We start from the raw sequence: 21,665 nt of genomic DNA, 5'->3' as shown, positions 1-21,665 counted from the left end.
TTTGCTTTTTTAAAACCTGGGAAACTACCTACAAAACTATGTAAGAATATTAAGGTTGCAAAATCAAGCTCTCAAAAGGTAGGAAATGCCAGAATTAAGGCTGTACAACCTTCAATTCTGCCCCTTGTCAAAATTATCAAGGCTAGGACCTGTATAAGGTATAACTCCTCCCCACCTATGCCAATCTATGTAGCTAATCCTCATTAAATACATCTTCCCAGTCATTGTAACTGACTTTCATGGGACTTGTATCAGGCCCTGAGTGGAAACAGCTTGGAATCTTGTCCAACGCCTTGCTGTGTGTATAGAAAGCATGGACCAAATCAGCAGAGCCACTCACAACTTTCCAATGTCCATTTTATTCTTCATTCTATAAAATGTATAAGTGCAGAAATGTATTACAGGTTATTGACAATACTGATTATTAATCACCTTTGCATTGCTATGTGGGTTAATAGCAAAGCCCTTTATGTGTCAAAGTGATTGAATTTAGTCTCCTCTTTAACTGGATGGAATTTTTGACACAAACGCTTATATAAATTGTTAGTATTATTGCTACTTTTTAAATTCCTGAGATATAAAAGCTGAGAAAGTGTTTTCTCTCCCACTTAGTTATAAACGTCCTCCAATCAACAGCGTGTGTTCATCAGCCACAAAGCTATTGGGTGTATTGCAAACGCTGTGTCCACTTAAACTGACATCCGCACGCAAGGAAATTTTCTGTAACAGAAAACAATGAGATAGGAAAGAAAAAATAACATAATGTAGCAAAGCTCCACTATTTACTCTGTTCTTTCCCCAGAGTAGCTTCTACAAACAAGGCCAAGCACTCTGAAATGCATATCACTCCAAAAACTACTTGCCTGCTAAGAAAGCAAAATATTAATAACTCAGATAGCCCTGAGATACCCATGAGGAAATAATATGGCATTGTCCAAACTTCTCTCACGACTGTTCAGGGTGGGAAAATCTTCACAGCTCAGGAAGGAGATAATCGTCTGATGTATGGGTGACTGCAGGTGCAGATAGAGGTTGCTTGAGATAGGGTGGCAAAACAGTTTTCATTCTAATTCCGTTTTCAGTTACCAAGAATTTTCTGAAACATTCCTCTCCTGTGCTATTTCCCATGTTATTCTCTGAGCTATGATAGCTCTGCAGCACTTGTAGGATATGAAAGTAGTGAAAGCTAATTCTGATCCCTCAGTAGATATACCTTAGGGACACAGCACAAAGAAAATCTAGTGAGTAAGATGGGACCTTGCTGCTCTTTCAGGGTAGAATCTCAAAACAACCAAAAGAAAGGTGTAGTGTTGTAACTAGGCTGGTGGGGCTGAGTTTACCAGCTCTGATATTTGATGAATGATAAGTTTATTTCATGAGTCTCAGGCTATAAAGCATTGGACACAAACTTCACTTTACCTGAAAATCACGGATGTAGGTGAGGAAAAAGCTGAGGAAGGAGAAAGCCAGAGACCATTCTGAGATTGTGCTGATGATGTGAACTATGTAGCCCTGTATTGAAGAGAAAATAGATCTATGTAATGAGGCTGTTTTTTCAGTCTCCAGTGGCAGAAGGCTTATATTTTGGCATTTCAAAGGATGTTCTCCTAGATCTGTCAGGATTTTCCCATTACCTCTATCTAACTCTTTCATCAGAGAATGAAGTAAGCTGAATTTACCTGGTGTCTGGGAGGGAAAGGGTGACGTATTCTTTCCCCAGAAGGGTGCAGAGACGTCATGTGCAGATGGCTGACCACTTCTAACTTTCTGTTTTTTGGAAGTCATGTACCTTGTACACATTGTTTCTAATGTATATTGGGGGCTAGAGTGTTGCTTTACTACATAATGGCCTCTAAAGGTCAACTAACAAAGTACAGCTACATCACATGTACCTTTAACTTGCCCGCTTTCCTCTCTTCTTCCTCCTTTCATCTCCTGCTCTCTTCCTCTCTCTCCATTCTTCCTATTAATCTCTCATACCCACTTCAGTAACCCACCAAACAGCAATGAACACGCAGGCTTCATCTTCAACGCAAAATGCTACCATGTTAAAATGTGACTGAAGAGTCTTGTTTGCTCACCACAAAGTTATGATCAGAATTGTCAGCCAAGACAAGGCAGGTCATGTACAGCATAGTGGCTGCTAGTCATTAAACCTGTACCTGGCGGGCCGGTTTGTTTACCTGCCGTGTCCGCAGGTTCGGCCGACTGCAGCTCCCACTGGCCGCGGTTTGCTGTCTCAGGCCAAAGGAGGCTGCGGGAAGTGGCACAGGCCGAGGGATATGCTGGCCACCGCTTCCCGCCGAACCTGTGGACGCGGCAGATAAATGAACCGGCCCAGCCCGCCAGGGTGATTACCCTGGCAAGCTGTGTGCCAAAGGTTGCCGATCCCTGAGTTACAAAGTCTGCATTAGCCTTCATACCTGGAACACTTTTTCCAATGCTAAATGCACACAACTTCCTTTATGGAACTGTCCTACCTTTTCCTCCCTGCTCTCAAAATCCGACTTACTTTCTCCTGTGGGTTCCAGTGCAGCTTCTGTACTAGGTCAGTTCCATACAGGCCACTGTACAAAAGAACTGAAGAAACAAACACTAAAGAAACAAGGTAAGGAAGATGCGAGATGCTAAATGGCAAATTTGGAAAGAATGTTCAAGTTAAAGTCTAGACTAAGTTTCACCCTGTGGCCAGGTATCTGCATAAATGGGATGGGCGTCTGGGCTCTGAAATGCATTTACAATAATGAACAGTAACCTTGAGGTGAAACTGAAAGCTACTCTTTGCAACAAAAGCATAATTTCTTACCCCATAACTAGGGCCCTACCAAATTCATGGTCAATTCTGGCTTAGTCAATTTCACGTTTTCAGATGTTTACATCTGAAATTTCATGGTGGTGTAACTGTGGGGGTCCTGACTCAAAAGGGGGTCATGGGGCAGTTACAAAGCTGTTGAAGGGAGTCCCGGGATTGCCATCCTCACTTCTGTGCTGCCTTCAGAGCTGGGCTCTGAAGGCAGCAGCCGTGGAGCTTACGGCAGCTGGAGGAGGCTCCAGGAGGTGGAGGCAAGTGTGATCTCCCCTATCCTGCTGGGAATGCCTCAGCCATGGGCTCCTAGCGGCTAGTCCAGGCCAGTGGCAGATTAATGCATGGGCCCATGCCCAGGGGCCCCTGGGAAAAGTGGGCACCCTGAGCCCCGGTGGGAGCTGTGGGGGAAGAAGCCCCAAGTCTGACTCCTGACCGGGCTGGGGAGGGACAGGACTTGCTCTTCCCCTGCACGGCTGCTCTTGGGCAGAGATCAGATGCACCTCCAGGTACCTTCCCTGGCTGCAGGAAGCTCCGGGTCTGTGCTGCCTCTGGAGATGGGTCTGATCTCCCCACCGATAACTGAGATTCTTAGTCAATTAATTCCTTCAGTCCTTAAAAAAATAATTAATGGAGGGGGAACAGTGAATCAGTGGAAGTTGTGGTGGTGGGGAATCACATGGCTGATGTTTGGATGACCGCATGGCACAAGTGGAAAGGGGCAGATTCATGGATTCTAAGACCAGAAAGGACAACTGTGATTAAGTTTGACTTCATGTATAACACAGACTACAGGACTATCTTGAACTGATTCCTGTTTGAACTAGCACGGATCTTTCAGAAAAACATCACATCTTGATTGAAAAACTTCCAGTGATGGAGAATCCAGCACAATCCTTAGGAAGTTGGTCCAATGGCTAACGCCCTTGTTGTTAACTTGTTTCTTACTTCTAGTCTGAATTTGTCCCGCTTCAATTTGCAGCCACTGGATCTTGTTATATCTTTGTCTCCTAGGCTAGGCCTACAATTGGGGGGGTGTCGACCTAAGATACACAACTTCAGCTATACGAATAGCGTAGCTGAAGTCGGCGTATCTTAGGTCGATTTACCTGGCCGTGAGGACGGCGGCAAGTCGACCACTGCCACTCGCCCGTTGACTCCGCTTCTGCCTCTCGCAGCGGTGGAGTTCCGGAGTTGACGGCAGAGCGATCGGGGATCGATTTTTATCGCATCTACACTAGACGTGATAAATCTATCCCCGATAGATCGATCACTACCAGCTGGCAGGTAGTGTAGACATACCCCTAGACTGAAGAGCCCTCTTATCAGTTTGTTCTTCCCCATGCAATTATTTAAACTATAATCAAGTCATCATCCTTTTGTTAAGCTAAAGCATTGTTTCCAATACTTTCATCTTTTTCGTGGCTCTCTTCTGAATCCTCTCCAATTAATCAACATCCTTCTTGAACTGTGGACACCAACCCTGGACACAGTATTGCACTACAAAAGTGATTTTTTCCTCCCTTGGTATTCACTCCTTCTTGTCAACTGTTGAGAATAGCCCACTTCCACCTTAATTGAATTGACTCATTAGCACTGACCCCCCACTTGGTAAGGCAACTCCCAGCTTTTCATACGCTGTGTATTTATACCTTTCTACTGTATTTTCCACTCCATGCACCTGATGAAGTGGATTTTAGCCCACGAAAGCTTATGCCCAAATAAATTTGTTAGTCTCTAAGGTGCCACAAGGACTCCTCGTTAGTATTGCAGTAGTGCTTGCAACAAAGCCATTTACAGAGGTAGTAAAACCTCCCTACTCAATATTCTCTTTTATACATCCAAAGATCTCATGAGCCTTTTTGGCTACAACACTGCACCCAGAACTCATGTTCAGCTGATTGCCCAGGTGTCTTTTAGTCAATGCTTCCCATGACAGATGCCCCTATGCTGTATGGCCCATCTTCTGTGTTCTAGATGTATGACTTTCTATGGAGTTCTGTTAACACAAGCTGTCTGCTTGCAATCAGTTTACAAAGCAGTCCAGACAGCTCTATATCCATGACCTGTCCTCTTCATTATTTACCACTCTCCCCAATCTTCATCTGCAAACTTTATCAATTTTGTTTTCTTCCAAGTCATTAACTAAAAATATTAAATAATGTAGGGCTCTGAACTAATCCCTGGAGGACACCAGTTGATACACACCTGCTCAATGATGATTCCCCATTTATAATTAAATTTTGAGACCTACCAGTTTTTAATCTGTTTAATGTGAGCCATGTTGATTTTGTACTCTTGTAGTTTCTTATCAAAATGTAGTGCACTACCCTGTCAAGTCAAAGTACATTACAACAACTTCAGCTCCTTTAAAACTCTTGAGTGCAAGTTAACCACACCAGCTAATTTTTAACATGTCTATCTTTAGTAGCTGCTCTCTAACATCCTCTTTAATCACAATTGGAATGGAGAGTATTTCATCACCATATCAGAGGGGTAGCCGTGTTAGTCTGAATCTGTAAAAAGCAACAGAGGGTCCTGTGGCACCTTTAAGACTAACAGAAGTATTGGGAGCATAAGCTTTCGTGGGTAAGAACCTCACTTCTTCAGATGCAAGTAAGTCTTACTTGCATCTGAAGAAGTGAGGTTCTTACCCACGAAAGCTTATGCTCCCAATACTTCTGTTAGTCTTAAAGGTGCCACAGGACCCTCTGTTGCTCATCACCATATGATATATTTATATCATCTGGCTTTTTCCCAAATACAGAACAGAAATATTTATTGAACACTTTTACCTTTTCAGTTTCTTTTTGACAGGTCAACCATGTCCAGCTAGTAATGGACCAATACCATTGTTAGGAACAAAAGGAATCCTACACTTAAGGATAATAAGATGTTTAACACTGCTGGCCATAGGATTACTCCTTTTGCTTCCCTTACCAATTTCCCACAATTCATATTATTAATATAATTCAGAAGCTGTCAACTTGCCCTTTCTTCCATTTTGTGGGTGGGTGAGTTTTATTTGAAATAATTACTTTCACTTCCCATATATACTAGATTGGCTGGTGGTTTTGGGGTTGTTGTTTTTTAAACTAGTGTGGCCTTTTCTTTAGCGTGGCTCTTTAGGTATCTAGTAAAATGTTCTTAAATAGTTCCCAATTATCCATTATTTTTGGTTCAAATCCTTTGTCAACTGGTTTGGCTCATACTTATTTTCAGCTTTGTGAAACTAGCCCTTTTTAAAACACCAAATGTATATAGAGTCCAAACCAGTATTCTATATTTGCCCATAACAAGTGATCAAGTCGTGATTACTTGTACCTAAGCTTCTGCTAATTTTTAGTTCTGTGATCAGTTCCTGTTTTTAGTCCTGTGATCTTGTGCATTCTGTACTAGTTTTACATTTTGAAATGGATTTAAGATGTATCCTAACCTAGAGCACACTCCCATACTCTAAATGCAAGATGACAAAAGCATGGTTTATGCAGGGTTTGCTTATTTTTATTTAACTACTGATGCTCTCCCACTAAAAACACTGGTCTCTTTCATGCACTTCCCCTTCTCAGGCCTTAGTGCTTTGATACCACATTTCTTTGCCATCTTCAACTCTCTTAGAATGAAGAATCTACTTTGCAACCTCAGTAAGTGGTGAACCATCCCTTCTGCCTGCCTTGAACTAGTGTGACAGATTCGCAGGATTAACTTTTCTTTCTGATGTTAGACAAAACCCATGAGACTACAGAAGTAGAAAGCACAATGTAGATTGTACGTCTATAGACTAGTATGTATTCTATGGTCACACGTTATTTAGCACTGACAATTATTTAGAAGAGACCCTACACATTTTTTTGCACATTTTTCACAAACTTACTCTATTTTATGATCTAGCTTATACTACTAGTGTTACTTGTATTTCACAACAAAGGATACTGCTTGCTATGCTTGATCCGCACCAGAGTAACACAATCACTCGGATCCAAAAAAGTTTTGGCTGCATCGTGTAGGAAAGAATGGTCTGAACCAGTATGTAAATGGCTCCTATTCCAAACGTTAGACAGGCTCCAACTACGTGCATATAAAACAGAGTATATTTCTAGGTGGAAAGACAGATATAAATAAAATATAATATGAACATAAAATATACAGAACACAATTTAGCTTATTGCAGTGCTGATAGCTCCACTTTATAAAAGCTTTGCCTGCAGCTGCCACCACCTCTAACTGGGATCTCCTCACATCTCTCAAGTTAAGCAGTGCTGGGGCAGGGTCAGTACTTGGATGGGAGACCTTCAAAGGAAATCCACATATGGTTAGTAGCAATTCAGCAGCTGCCAACTCTCTGTCAGGACATGTTGTCATGGAGCAATTGGCTGCCGGAGGGCTAGTCTTTCAGATGAAACATAAAACTAAGGTCTTGGCCACTTGCGGTTATTAAAGTTCCTGTGATACTTTACTCAAGAGCAGAGATTTTAGTAAACTGGCCAGAACAGCAGGGCTTTTAGTTAGTTGCAATAATTAGGGCTATGTTAACAGTGAACGGACTTGAGCAAAATAGCATGAACTTCTTTTCTTTTATTTTTTAAAACAATCCTTGTTTTCAGTTATCGGGGTGTATGTGGGGGGTCATCACCATGGCAGAATAAAAGCTTTTACTGAGCTTTCATTGGCCACATACTTCTTATAATACTGTTGTCGCTAAGCATAAACCTCCTAAACAGCACATTATTTGACTTGGCAACATTCAGTGTTCTCAATTAAACTAGTTCGTCTGTCATCACTTCCCATCATTCAGACACACAAAATTCAATGTCAAGTCACAGATTCTCATCTAATAATGAAAAGATGACAATCTGACTCCTAGGATGGCTGTGTGAAATACAGCCTTAATGAGACTGGTCTGTAAAAAAACTGAACAGTACTAACAAAAAGAAAGTGGAGGAATTATTGAGGAGGGTTTGAGGCAAGTAAAATGAGAATAGGCCCATCGGACAATGGAATAATATCACCATGAGAATAGTACCAGTAACCTGCACATATACAGAGTCTTCCATCTGAGGATCAAAATATTTTTATGAAAACTGATCCTTCGTGACCTTTGTGGTAAGTATTCATATTTCCATTTTACAGATGAGTAAGCCAAGGCACAGAGTTCAAAGCCGACATTTTCAAAAAGGCCACTGATTTTTGGGTTCCCAACTTGAGACGCTCTGGGCCTGACTTTGAGCTGCTCAGCACTTGCAGCTCCATTTCAAGTCACTAGGAACTGCAGGTGCTCAGCACTTTTGTACATGATGCACAAAGTGTATCAAGCTGGACACAGAACTGTTGAGTCGCCTGTAGTCAGTAACCACTCTTGCAAACTTGGCTGCATGCTATTTGTCCAAGGAAGCCTGTAGTTTAATGACAAGAAACCATCAAGGTCTTATCACAAGATGTATTCAAAGAAAACTGGGATGCAACACTGAAACTGGATAAAGGAAGCCCTGCAATTATGCAGGTGAGGGCAGGGATCAGATGGCCTATTAACCCCTTCTATCCTAAAATCAGAGGTGAAAGTAAGTCAGTACGGTCTGGTATGGCATATCGGCAAGAGCCGGTACACAGCCAACCGTACCAGCAGGGGGCAGCTTCCCCAGGCCAGCAATTTAAAAGGGCCCTGGGCGGCCCGGCAGCAGCCAGAGCCCCTGGCCCTTTAAATCACATCCGGAGCCCTGGGGTAGCAGTGGCGATTTCAAGGACCCGGGGATTTCAAGGCCCTGCTCCTTCTTCCTGAGGCCCCGCCCTGCTCAGGACTCCAGCCCAGTGTACCAGTAAGTCCCTTAAGTTACTTTCTCCCCTGAGTAAAATCTAAGTTTATGAACACAACAGGATCACACAATACAGGCTAAAACCTAGTGGTTCTACTCTGAAAAGTGACTCTGTAAAAATGGAATCATGGGGTTCTGTGTTTGTGTCTTAATTACTTTAGATAAAATTGGCTCGGTGTATGTCTTTCCTAACTGCCAGTTCTGCAAACTCAAACAAGCTGGAGTCTCTTGTACATCACCACCAGTAATAAAGGTTCTTCAGGTCAAAGCAGGTCCTCAGTGACACCAGTGCAACCCCACTGAATGCAACAGCATTGCGCTGACTGGAATTTAGTAAACAATTTTTATGTAGGAGAAATAAATTTCCCCTTACTCCCTCATAGGTATGTTCACTCTTCAGTTCTAACAGGGGTTAAGAACAATAAAAGCTTCGCATTAAAACCAGCAGTTGGTCCTTTGAATAAGAAAGGGTCATTTTTACTTATTTTAAAAGTAGAATAGAATCACACTTTAAGTGGAATACATATTTCAAAATTTAACAGTAACAAATTGTAAAACACTCTACTATTATCAAAGAAACACAGGATTTTCCATAGAAAATCAGACTGTTGGTGCACTCAGACAAGTTTTTTGTCTTTGGTCAGTGACCAGTTCCTGATGCTCAGAAGGAAGGAAGGAAAAAAATGCACATGGCTGACTGTGCATGATAGATTCCTCCTCCCCCCACAAATCATCTTATATCCTAAAACATGAGACTGGCTTCCCCTTATTTTAGCTACGTAACTACAGATGAGATTAATGGTAATGAAATCATCCAGCCCCTTACAAAATCTGGCCACGTATTTAATCAAATGCCAATAAATTCCCAAGGCTGACCTGACTCTGTAGAAATCAGAATTTAAATTGCGTGCTGCTATACTGCCATCCAGTGGTCAAATATGTTTTTCTATATTGCCAATGTAGAGCTCAAGACTCGGCAGAAGCAGAGAAATTTTCTTTGGGCTTGTCTGTATGGGAAAATTGAGCTGGATAGCTATAGCACAATAATTATTCAATTACTCTGCTATAGCTATGCGTGTCAATTACTCCTTGCAGACAAGCCTTTGGCCTCTCACATGCACCCATCTGGGCGGAGTTCTACGAGGCAGCAGCCACTGACACCCTTAACGGTTTCTGCATCGACCACTATCTGGGGTTCTCTGCTTGGTGTCCTCCTCCGGAACCCTTTTGCTCACCCTTCGATCTTACTCCACTTTCTGCCCCCCCTTGATTTATCCTCCATAATTAGTGGAATATAATTTCTTTTTTGGCTCCTTTTTTCTGTGGGATCCTCCTTGTTAGCATTGAGAGTCAAATATGCTAATAAGCATAGCTGCCAAGTTCTGGTTTGTACCATGTGTCATTTTATGTATAGTATTTAATTAATTAACTTGCATATAACCCTAAATTTAGGCCTAGTCAAACAAACCATCCCTTGATCATTGGTGGGGTTAGGACATGGAGCTGAATAAAACTTGACATCTCTAGCCAGAGTAGGTGAGTGGCCACAGGGAGGGAGGAGTAGCTAGATGGGTGCCTGCTGGGAGGTCAAGAAGTGCTGGGCCCGTGGAAGGATAGGAAGTGTTAAAGCTCCTGAGGGCAGCTGGGGACCGTGGGTGCTGGGGCTCCCAGTGGGCAGGGGCTATGTGCTATAGAGCATGTGGTACAACTGGATTTGGGGGAAGAGAGTAGGCTGGAGCCTGAGGCCAGTATCAAGCTCCTCACCTTGTGTTTCTGCTCCCAGCACATGCTCTAGCCACTTCCTGGCTTCTCACTTCTGGCCCTAATCCAACAGGGGAAGGAGGCACCTGGATCCTTGTTCAGCAGGCTCCCCAGCAGCCAAAAGGCTGCATAACTACAGATTAAATGCCAGCATCCTTTTGGCAGATCAGCTGGATGGATGAGACTCCAACTGAGATGTGGATATGCATGACATGGCTACCAAATGCATGCATGTTGCCATCAGATGGGTGACACCTGGAAGCCCTGCATATGGCGTTTCTTGCTTGTGGTGTGAATATTTAAAAGGTTATCAATTTGAGAGAGGGAAAACTCTGAAAAGGAAGATAATATTGTAGAGAAAAATAGACATTTGAGAGACAGGAGAAGGACAGAGGTTACTAGTGCTTGTAATTCTTCCAAAAATGTCTGTCTGTTTTGAAAGAAAACACACAAAGGACCTGCTTTTCAGAGGTGGTGAGCACCCCCAGCTATAACTTAAGTCAGTGGGGGCTCAGCACCTCTGAAATCTGGTCCAAAATACTGAATTGTCCTTCCAGTATAACATCCAGAAAACTGCAGACAGAACACAAACCTGGAAGTTGGCAATAATGCAAAGTCCAAAGCAGCTTATTATTCCAAGCGTAAAGCCAGCCTTATTTAATCTGGCGATCTTGGGTTCTCCTGGACTCAGAGCATAAACTTGTTTATAGCGAACATACACAGTAGCAATACCTGTGAACAAACAATCCAAATGCAGTGAGGCTTGAGTAAACAAGGAGACTATTCTTGTCAACTGTAAGGTGATAAGAGACAGAGGTCATTGTTATTTAAAAGGCAAAAACTACATTAAGGTCTGGTCTACACTAATGACCGAAGTCAATCTAAGTTACGCGAATTAAGTTACGTAAGTCATGTAACTTAAGTCGACGTAGCTTAGATCGACTTACAGCGGTGTCTACACTGCGCTATGTTGATGGGAGACACTCTCCTGTCGACACAGCTTCTGCCTCTCGAGGAGGTGGAGTACTGAAGTCAACAGGAGAGCACTCTGCCATCAACTTATCCTGTCTTCACCAGACCCAGTAAATCACAGCTGCTGCATCAATCGCAGCAGCGCCAATTTAGCCCCTAGTGAAGACAAGTCCTAAGAGAGCAAAGTGAGGAACTCAAGTCAGGAAATAAAGTGAAGTGACAGAAATGCAATTACCTTCTGATCAAGGCATGTAGTGTTTATGATCCCAGATAAGATTAAACTGATTTTTAAAGACACATGAGATTCCACTTCCCCGATGATGTCACTACTGGGCACAGTTAAGGTTACTGACTTGTCCTAAATGTGCATTTTCATACCTTAAGTTGTCTTGATTTCTTTTAAGCTTAACCTTAACTATGAGTTTCCTGCACTAATAAATGCTTGGTTTGGGGATAATTACAACAATCCTATAATGCATTTCACCCTAAATAACTGATCTGTACTCTCAGCCTCACTCTCTTAATGTAGCTTTTGTCTGGGAATTATGGGTAATTTAGTAATAATGAAACTAAGTAACTTAGTGTTCCTGTTTAATAATTTGTATTCCAGAAGTGTTTACAATGTGCTAGAGGTCATTTTATCTACTTACCTAAGAAAGTGGAAATATTTAACATAATCCCAAATAAGCATCTTTCAGGAGGTATTGTCCCTGTGTCACTGTAAGAAAAACAGTATATAAAACATGGTTCTCCATCATGTACTGTAAATTTCCACCAGAGAAATGCATCTTTATAAGAGGAGGGAAGGAAAGGAGAAACAGGGTCATGAAGCATTCAAAGCAGTTTCACCTATTTTGTTGTACACTACTTAAGCAATTTACTGTGCTAGTTTCTAGGGATGCAGAAGCCAACATGACTGCCTTTTTGTTATGGGCACAATGTTTTTAGAACAGGAACAATATGTACATTCCAACATAGCTATCCTGTTTGTTTATGTTAATTCTCCATAAAAAGTTAAAAGACAGTTAAGGCTGTAAAATGAAGCACTCTAAAGTCTGGAAAGGCCAAAGTTAAGGTTCCAATAGGACATATAGACAGGGGCAGCTCCAGGCACCAGCGGGGTGCGGCCTGCCAGTTGCTGTGAGGGCGGCAGGCAGGCAGCTTTCGGTGGCATGCCTGCGGAAGGTCCGCCGGTGCCACGCCTTCGGCGGCAATTTGGTGGCAAGGACGCCGAAGGCACGGCACCGGCAGACCTCCCGCAGGCATGCCGCCGAATCCGTGTGACCAGCGGACCGTGCACAGGCTCACCGCTGAAAGCCGCTTGCCTGCTGTGCTTGGGGTGGCAAAAAACATAGAGCCGCCCCTGCATATAGATTACAATACAGGTTTTAATTACATGATCACGCATTTTCAAAGGACACTTGCATCATTTAATGTGCAGGCTGGACTGTATACTGTGAATGTGGGAGCTGTTTATTATTTTTTATCTTTAACTGTTCACCATGTGGTCCCATATGTTATTCACTGCACACAATCAAACATCTGCCTGATTCACTATAAACAAGGCAGACTTGCAGAGTTAAATTTTTACACCTGTAAATGAGGGTCAAGATGTTCAAAAGTGACTAATCGGTTGGGAGCCTCAATTTTTGGGTACCCAACTTGAAATACTTTTACGGGGCCTGACTTTCTAAAGTGGGTGCTCAGCACTTTCTGAAAAAAGGACCCCTTTAAAGTGTCTCAAATTCGGCTCTCAAAATCTCTGGAAAATCTTGCCTGATATTTCTGTATCTCCATTACACCACGGTGGAACTCTGAGTAAATCTATCAGGAGATCAAAAAGGCAGCAGCACTAATCATAACAAAGGCAAAGATTGGGTATCAAGGCTCCAGGCAGGCTGGTCTCGCAAACTCTAAGGGTGAAGCTGCCATACCCACATAAGTAAGAAGTAATGTTAGAAAGGAGAGTTTTAAAGAGATTAAACAATTAGTGAAAAGTTCTTACTGCTAATTTAACTTGTAAAGACCCAGTGCAAAGGCCAGCATGAGGCCTTGGACCTGTTTAGGAATTAAGGACCAAAGTAGGAATTAAGTGGCACATAGGCTTGGGGCTGGCTTTCCGCATGGGGTGAATGTCATCTTATGTGACTAACAACGTTTTAATACTCTTAACAGCAGCTAAAAATTGTGTGTGTGAGGATTTAAAACAAACAAACAAAAAAACAGAATCAGAAGGTAACACTGAAATCCTGGCCTAAGTGAGAGTAAACCACATGATACAGAAGGGCAATAAACTAAAGAATATGAGAGATTAGATATAAATATACATTCTGGAATTCATGGAAAGCTAATTCTCCCTAGGTTTCATGCTGGAAAGATAGTTTTTTTTTTTGTAATTTGCACAAAGCATGATACCTTTTTTGAAAAGGGCAGTTACAACTCATCTCTAGCAGCTCAATAGTCAATGGATCAATTTGTGAAGGCTGCCAGTCCTTCCACCAAATGGAGGAGAAATTAGAGAGGGAAGATGATGGTAGGTCCAGCCACCTGAAGGAGGACAGCAGCAGAGGCACATGCAGACCCTTAGTACTTCCAGAGAGATGTTAAATTCTGTGACTGTGGTTGGTTAGCAGAACTAAGAATTACCCATGGCTGTCTATAACACTGCATCAGCAACTGATTTTAGTTAAAAAAACATGTTAAAACCAAAGAGGAAAACGTCCAGGTTTCAAATGAAAAAGCCATATTGTCATAGAACACAGGTTTCCAATCTCAAGATTGCATATGTAACCACCCTGCCCTTACCATACGGCTAGAAAGGAGGGTGTGTCTGGATGAATCCAAGTACAGAAAAGGCTGAGAATTGGCCTCATAGAACAAGAACTCTGGATTCAGATACTTATTCTATGGCTCTATGCCTCCAGTTATCCAACATCTCTAGTGATCACTAAAACACCCTATGATATCGTAATGACATTAACACAGGCCATGAAAACCTTAAAATGTAAATGTTTGTGTTTGTCCAAAAAATTAAACTAAATTAAATTAACAAGACATGTATTGATGTTTGTTTTTTAAAAAAATATCATCTTAGTTTAATGTTAGAACTGCTAATCCCAAAACTATACATTTTAAACTACAATTTTTAAAATTTTAGGGGAAACATTTGCATATAAAGGAAAGGCCAGTTCTGGCATGAATACTGTGGTATAGTTAACAGTGCAACAGTTAGAGTTTTACTGACCTGATGTATGGCACCAAAGGGTCAATATGACGTAGAAGGACTGCGGTAACATATGAAAATATGAAAGAAGCGGCTGACCAAACAACCAAAGCCGAAGGCAAGAAACAGAGGCCTTGCTGAAACCACCACATTGCAGCACTGTTTCACAAGTCCAAATGGTGTGAAGAATCAAATATGCAAAAGATCTTTGGTTTTGTCTCAGTGGTTTTCTCTTCTTGAAGCCAAAGAGTGAATTGTGTTAACATGCAGTCTCCATGCGCCTCCTGTTATAAACAGCCATAGTAAGAGAAGACAAATTGGATTTAGTATCACTGTCATTGAAAGCACAACAGGAGGCTTTCAGGAAGTCACTGCTCTCTCAACACAGAAGTAACTTTAATGTGAAAAGCAGAAATTTCTTTTGGAAACTTTCATACTGCAACTCACAGAAGAAAACTGGAGAAGAAACTCACGGATGTCATTTTACTGCCTTAACATTTGTCTGCTTCCACAGCTGTGTCAGGAGAGCCACTGTGTTGTGATTCTTTCTCTTCGACTCTATTTGTGCATAAAACCTCTTCAAGGTTAAGCCCCAGGGATCAGAGAGGATAGTGAGTGCAGTGAGTACAGATATGCCTCAGTGACAGTTTTACCAAAGAAAGGAAATTGAAGGTTCTACAACTGCTATTAACAACAAACTGGGCATATTTACAAAGTGACCTGACAACACAGAAATATTAGTAACTCTTGCACCTATCGAGCAGCTTCCATCTGAGGCTCTCAAGACACTGTACCACCTCAAATTTAAGTCAATTAAATATGTGCATAGATTTATTTTGGCAAGAGCTGGCTGCTGCCATCCAGGACCTCCAGAGACAACCACCACCTAATCCAGCTGCAGAGAAAGTTCCACTTACACACCTAGTTAGTGAAGTGGATCATGCTGTGTTTATACACCTATCCAGTTTTGAAAATCCGAGCCTCAGAGCAAGATTACCCTTCATACAGAGCTAGATGTACAGGCACAATGTGTAGCTGTGTCACCCCCACAAGAGCACAGGGAAGGAATTGTAATTCCTCCCTTGCTGCTGGGGGGGGAGAAATAGTTTGCTACCGGCTCCAAGCAGGAAGCTAAAAATAGAGCCCAGTTCTACAAAATCATGGTCTTGTGCTTTAACCACAAGGCCAGCCTTACATTTGAGAAACAAAGGTCACAGAAACTGGTTAAGCCTAGTAAATGTAAGGGTCCAAAGAGATGAAAGATTGGAGACTGTAAACAGAGCAAGGGACAGAGCAAAGAAGACAAGGAGAAGTGAGCAATGAGGAGAGAGAGAGTCAAAGACAGAACCCTCAGAAAAGAGCAGAGCCAGATGATGAATAAGGCAGTGCGGAGTTAGTTCAGAGCTGGATAGAAAATACAACATTGAAACTAACCAGAATGAGGGTGGTCAGCTGCAGTGACAGGAATAGAGAGCCAGACATCAAAGTACAGGAAGAGAGACTGAGGGAGCCAGAGTGGTAGAGGATCCCATGGAGGGGGAGGGAGAGACTAGATAGAAAGGAACAGGTGATATGGGAGGAGAGAATCTGAAAGTGAAGAGAAGGCTCCTCCTCTTCAGCCAGTGGATGCGGAAATGGGAGAAGGAGAAACTAGATTCCAAGAAGAGAGCAGAAGCCAAGTCAAAGAGGGAGAGATGGGTCTCAGAGTGAGGAAGTGGGAGATAAAGTGTGAGGTCTCATCCCTGAGTTACCTCTGAGCCTGCTTGAGTGTAATGAGTCATCAGTTACCTACAGGGTTCAGCCAATCCACAGGCGAGATCCCGCCAGGTGATCCCAAGGCAGGTACATAGGCTCCTGGGAAGCAGCCTCTCTAGTCTGCTCAATGTCACTGCTTGGCTGGGAACACTGCCCTTACTGCTGCTCCTGCTCTAGCGTGTACCTGTGGCTGTTTTCCACCTAGCCCGCCCCGGTTCCAGCCTGCATCTGCTCCTATCTCAGCTGTGAACTCTGACAGAGATAATAGACTGACAGGCAGTGGAGTAGTAGGAGGAAGGAGAATGGGGATGGCAGGTGAAGAGTCCAAAGGGCAAGCATAAAGGCAGGAAACAGAGCAGGAATAGGAGAGGAAGGATATGAAGAGAAGAAAAGATATGGTCCAGAGCTGACAACCTCCTCCATGTCCCAGAGGGTTGGAGAATTTATTCTATCCAGGTTACCCTTCTGTTATGAACTGATCCAACCCCTATAAGACAGGCCAGACATACATCTTCATCTTACCCACTCTTTGCATATTGCCCTGAAACCCCAGTGTATCCCATGTCCGTCAGTGGTGTCTTTATTCTGCCCTTTCCCCACGGAGGGGTGTAGGATTTGTGTGGAGACCAGCTTGACAGCACATGGCTGCCAGGTATCCCTCCCTCAACTGCTTCCCTGAGGTTGGTCACTAATTTAAGTACTCTTGGTCCTCTGCCCACTCAGTCTGGGTCTTACATGCTACACCAGCACCAATCCTCTGTCCACCACTTGCTGATAAATTTGGGGACCCCTTCAAGTATGGGGTGTAGAGTCTAAGCATAATAGTCGGTTGCCATTAATCAGGCTCTGGAACCCTCTTGATGTGTGACAGAAACCTACTTTGTACTTGATAAAACCTGAAGAAGGGGTGTGGGTTACATCATACAACAAAAAGGCAGATGTATTTTGCTACGATGCATGTTAGTCTCTAGCATGGAGATGGAAGGTGGATGGGGATACAGAGGCAGAATGAAGGTTTGGTGGGAATCTGAAGTGCACATGTACTAACTTTCTGCCCCTTAATATAACATTTTCAAGCTATTAATAAAATAACACTAGCACTTTGTGAACTTCCATTATAGGACTGCTGTCGAAAGTCTTAAAAGAGCAACACTCCAATCCAGAAATTACAGAACCTGAACTACCAAAAATGAAAATCAACCTTCTGTTGGTGGCATCTGCCTCAGATGATGAAAATGAACGTGAGTCAGTCCGCACCGCTTTGGATCATTATCGAGCAGAACCTGTCATCAGCATGGAAACATGTCCTCTGGACAGTTAGGTTAGGTTAAAAAACCTATAAAAAAACAAAAACAGTAAAAACAATTCAACATTTGTAAGTTCAACTTTCATGATTAAGAGATTGCACTACAGTACTTGTATGTAGTAAACTGAAAAATACTATTTCTTTTGTCTTTTTTACAGTGCGAATATTTGTACTAAAAAATAACATAAAGTGAGCTTTACCTTGTATTCTGATTTGTAATTGAAATCAATATATTTGAAAATGTAGAAAACATCCAAAAATATTTAAATAAATGATATTCTATTATTAACAGTGCGATTAAAACTGTGATTGTGTTTTTTTTTTAATCTCACAATTAATTTTTTTAATCGTTTGACAGCCCTAATTGGAAGTGTTAGCAGACCCCATAAAGAAAAGTGTTAATATAACAAGATGTCAGATAAGTGTTTTAGGCTTATAGATTTTAAGGTCAGAAGGGGCCATTAATCATCTAGTCTGACCCCCTGCATCACACAAGCTATAGAATTTCACCAGTAATTCAATGCTGCCAACTGTTCTGATTTTATTGAGGATTTTCTTAAAGCTGCTCCCGCAAAAGTCATGTGAATACACTAGAATCTCAGCTTTCATTTTTTAAAATTAAAGTAATTGTCTGCCTTTGTGGAAAAAACCTTGAAAACAAGAGCTTTAAAGACTCAAATACCAAAAATAAGAAGAACCCAAGATCCACTACTTTAAAAAGTCTTTGGCTTAAAAGTCACAACTCAACATGTTTAAGTGTTGTACTTGCTTGGTTAGAAATATAGTGATAACTTTCAAATCAGTGGCAAATAAGCATAAAGTCTACACACATGTTCTTATGAGAAATTAAAGAAAGTCATAAGTAAAATTTGAGCTTTATTAAGATAGTTTGAGCATACCAAAAATACTAATGTACACATCCACATAAAAGATAAGGCAGAAATAAGACTATACAACTCTGTCTGAGAAATAGCTTGTGAGATACAATACTGAACTCTTGTTCAGAAATGTAACTGTCTCCAAAGGAAAAGAATCCTGTTAAATGTAAGGTACTTCAATTTAGTTACCAACTTTAGCGAGCAGAGAATTTGTCATAAAGTTAGTTATCATATACTGGACTATTACGGCAACTAAATTAGTAGAAGTATACAAAAAATGACAAACATACAAAATTATGTAAATCTAGCTAAAGATATAGAAAAGATATGACATATTGTAGTATTTGAGAAACACGATGATGTAATCAACTATATCACAGTGCAATGCTCACAAAGAGGCACTGAACATACAGCCTTAACTTTGGAATTTCCTGCCTTTGAGTGCTTAACTGTGCAACATCAGTTTGACTAATGTATTTATTTAATCTATACATAAGGTCACTATAATATTAAGATGTAGCACAAGGTCAGACTTTCTGAAGAATAGTAAGGATGTACATGAAAGAATACAAGTGACAGTCCATATAATTGTGCTTTTGTGAACATCCAATGCCAGGATTTTTTGTACAAAATTAATTCACACTAGCAACTTCTTGTGCTTAGAAAAGCCTTCTATATTTTGTCCACCAAGCACCCATTCTCAACTCTTTCAAATTTCTCTTTAAAACTCACTTCTAAGAATTCTTCTACTCTCCTCATAGCCAATCTCTTCATACTCCCTCACCCAGACAGCTGCCCTGTGTCCTGCCTTTTTTTTTTTTTTTTAAATTGTCTAATTAAGGACTGTGCAGTTGGAGCTATGTGGGCAGATGCCTGTGTATAGGTAGGCCTTGCACAGTGTAAGCAGAGAAAGGAGTGTGTCTTCACTTTATCTGTAAAGTGTGCTGTACATTTATGGAATTGTATAAATGATTAACAATTTACTCTATGAAGATGTCCTATGGCCTTCTATGTAAAGAATTATGTAAACAAATACTTTAACTCCCTTGCTACATCATAAAAATCCTCCTTTGCCAACTGGTCTAGATAGTCACAAATGTAGGTGTCTTTTTTCCTGATGTATTTAAGTATTTTTAAATAGTTATCTCAATCTCTGGCTCTTTATATCCATTTTCTTAAGGAGTTTTTTTTTTAGCCTTCTGTTGGATAGAATATTAAAGCACTTAATTACCTATAATTACACTTGATAAATAATGCAAGAGGGAGAGAGAAATGATCAGGACTAGGCAAGGGCTAGTAAGGATGCTTTTAAATGAAATCTGAAAAAAAGACAGAACTGGAGAGGAGAGAACTCCCACAGCTGCAGGGGTAAAACTGTGGAGTGAAGGGGGCAGAGATGAGGTGGGGGGAAATCAATAGGCTGGAGCAAGTCAATGAAGAGCTTAAAAACCTGAAAATTCCTTTGAGGATAGGTATGATGTGGTTTTGTTTCTTTGAATGTGTGCGGTGTGCAGGAACATTCTGCACATGATTAAGTAGAGAGATCTAGGACTTTATGAGGCTATGGAAAAGGGATTTTGTAATAATAAAGATGAGAGGCTGTCAAGGCATGGATGAGTTAGAGTTAAAATGGTTGCTAAGATGGCCTGTATTGCAGAGTAAGCAGAAATCCCAACAGCAGCTGTGAAAGAAGGAAAATTCCGAGGTAAGGATGATGTCCAGGAATACAGGAGTTAAATGAAAGATACAGTGTGACCCTCTCAGGAAGGGATAGGAGATGAGAGAATGAACTGTATCTGAGATTATTTCCATCCCTGAGACATTGTGTTGAAGCAAGCAGGCGCACAGGTGCACATTACTTTGTCAAGACAAGCCCAAAGAACGGATAGGGAGGAGTCATTAAATGTGTCAAAAGGGTTCATCTAAATATTGTATTGTCTCAGGGTAAAAGCTAAAGGTAAAGCTAAGGTGACTAAAAAGGAGGAGGCGGGTTGGAAAGCCCAGATAAACAAGGAGTAATACACACCACAAAGTAAGAGTATTGGTGCACAGAAAGAACCCCCTGGCAGTTAGTCTTATCTGAGCCAGGCTGAAGTGAAGATTTTAAAAGGTGGCTGGGCAGTGGTGGAGCTTTAGAAAGGAGATCCCAAAGGAAAAAGCATCAGTTAAGTAAGCAGGAAGGGTGAGGAGAGATGGAAGGGGTTGGATAACATCAGGACGGAGGGAATCAGTGGGGAAGGGTAACAGGAGGCATGAAAAGCGTCAGTGGACAGGGCAGGAAGAGGGGGTGGGGAGCTGGATCAGGACAATGGGAGGTGTAGGGATGAGATAGTACTGCAGGTCAGTGGTAAGAGGGGGTGGGGGGCTGGAGACATGGCAGTGGGAGGTGTGAGGGGAAGAGACAGGAGGAGGTGGGGCAGGAGTCAGTGGAGGATGCATGGCCAGGCCAGGGAGGCTGTATGTCCGGCAAGAGAGGGAGGGCAGTGGGGGGTGGGGTGAAGGGGGCAATTAGTGGGGTGGGGGGGTGGGGTGAAGGGGGCGGTGAGATGACAGGTACAGAGCGATGGGGTGAGGGGGGCAAGGCAGTAGGGGAATCAGTGTTGGGGGTGAGTGGGGGGGTAGGATCAGGGCAGTGTAGGGGGATAGGAGAGGGGGGCAGGGGAGTGAGCGGGGCAGAGTGGACTCAGACCCGGCTCTAGGGTGGCCAGATGTCCCGATTTGGGGGCTTTTTCTTATATGGGCTCCTATTACCCCCGCCCCCGTTCGGATTTTTCACACTTGCCCTCTGGTCTCCCTGCCCGGCTCGGTGGCTGACAGACCGGGGGGAGCGCGCGCACTCTCTCTGCCCCGGACCCCTCCGCGGGTGCCTTACCTCGGGCTCTCCTGGCTCATCCCCATGGCCTCTCCGCACCAGGCAGCGCGCGCACGGCAGGGACAAGGGTGAGTGAGCCCAGGGCCCGCGCGCGCCACACGCCCAGCCCCGCGCGCTCCCGAGCCGGGCTCCCACACCCACCTCTCAGCGCGCGCTCCCGAGCCCCCTTCCCCCCCCCCAATCCCCGGCTCATTTACGGCAGCCGCAAAAGGGACGTAAAAGTGCCGCCCGTGGTTGTGCGGAGGGAGGCTGAGGTAAATGCCGGGTCCTCCGACGGAGCCTGAG

General features: G+C 42.7%; 2 protein-coding genes across 2 annotated transcripts in view; one reads left to right on the top strand and one right to left on the bottom strand.

The window, feature by feature from the left end:
- Window positions 1–339: 339 nt before the first annotated feature.
- Window positions 340–21,505, bottom strand: DRAM2 (DNA damage regulated autophagy modulator 2). The gene is made up of 9 exons (XM_054028069.1): window positions 21,381–21,505; window positions 17,526–17,660; window positions 14,591–14,853; window positions 11,997–12,064; window positions 10,967–11,106; window positions 6,737–6,899; window positions 2,513–2,595; window positions 1,420–1,512; window positions 340–720 (listed from the first exon to the last, which is right to left on the bottom strand). Exons 3-9 carry the CDS (start codon window positions 14,719–14,721, stop codon window positions 613–615), a joined length of 786 nt encoding a protein of 261 aa, XP_053884044.1. The 5' UTR covers window positions 14,722–14,853; window positions 17,526–17,660; window positions 21,381–21,505; the 3' UTR covers window positions 340–612.
- A 38-nt stretch (window positions 21,506–21,543) lies between these two features.
- CEPT1 (choline/ethanolamine phosphotransferase 1) overlaps window positions 21,544–21,665 on the top strand; it is a 51,020-nt gene continuing 50,898 nt past the window's right edge. Inside the window, exon 1 of the mRNA XM_054028067.1 lies at window positions 21,544–21,634. The gene's annotated coding sequence lies outside the window, so the exon portion shown is untranslated. The remainder of the gene's footprint in view (window positions 21,635–21,665) is intronic.

Source organism: Malaclemys terrapin, chromosome 4 (genome assembly GCF_027887155.1).
Source record: "Malaclemys terrapin pileata isolate rMalTer1 chromosome 4, rMalTer1.hap1, whole genome shotgun sequence".
In the NCBI taxonomy this organism is placed as follows: Eukaryota; Metazoa; Chordata; order Testudines; family Emydidae; genus Malaclemys; species Malaclemys terrapin.
This window is presented reverse-complemented; position numbering and strand designations above follow the sequence as displayed.

Bases quoted from the DNA above. Each gene is read 5' to 3' on its own strand.
- DRAM2 (XM_054028069.1), bottom strand. From the start codon at position 14,721: ATGTGGTGGTTTCAGCAAGGCCTCTGTTTCTTGCCTTCGGCTTTGGTT. The intron at 12,065-14,590 runs GTCAGTAAAACT...TTTTTCTTACAG, and splicing joins CCTTTGGTGCCATACATCAG to TGACACAGGGACAATACCTC. The intron at 6,900-10,966 runs GTTTGTGTTCTG...CTTTCCACCTAG, and splicing joins GCATTATTGCCAACTTCCAG to AAATATACTCTGTTTTATAT.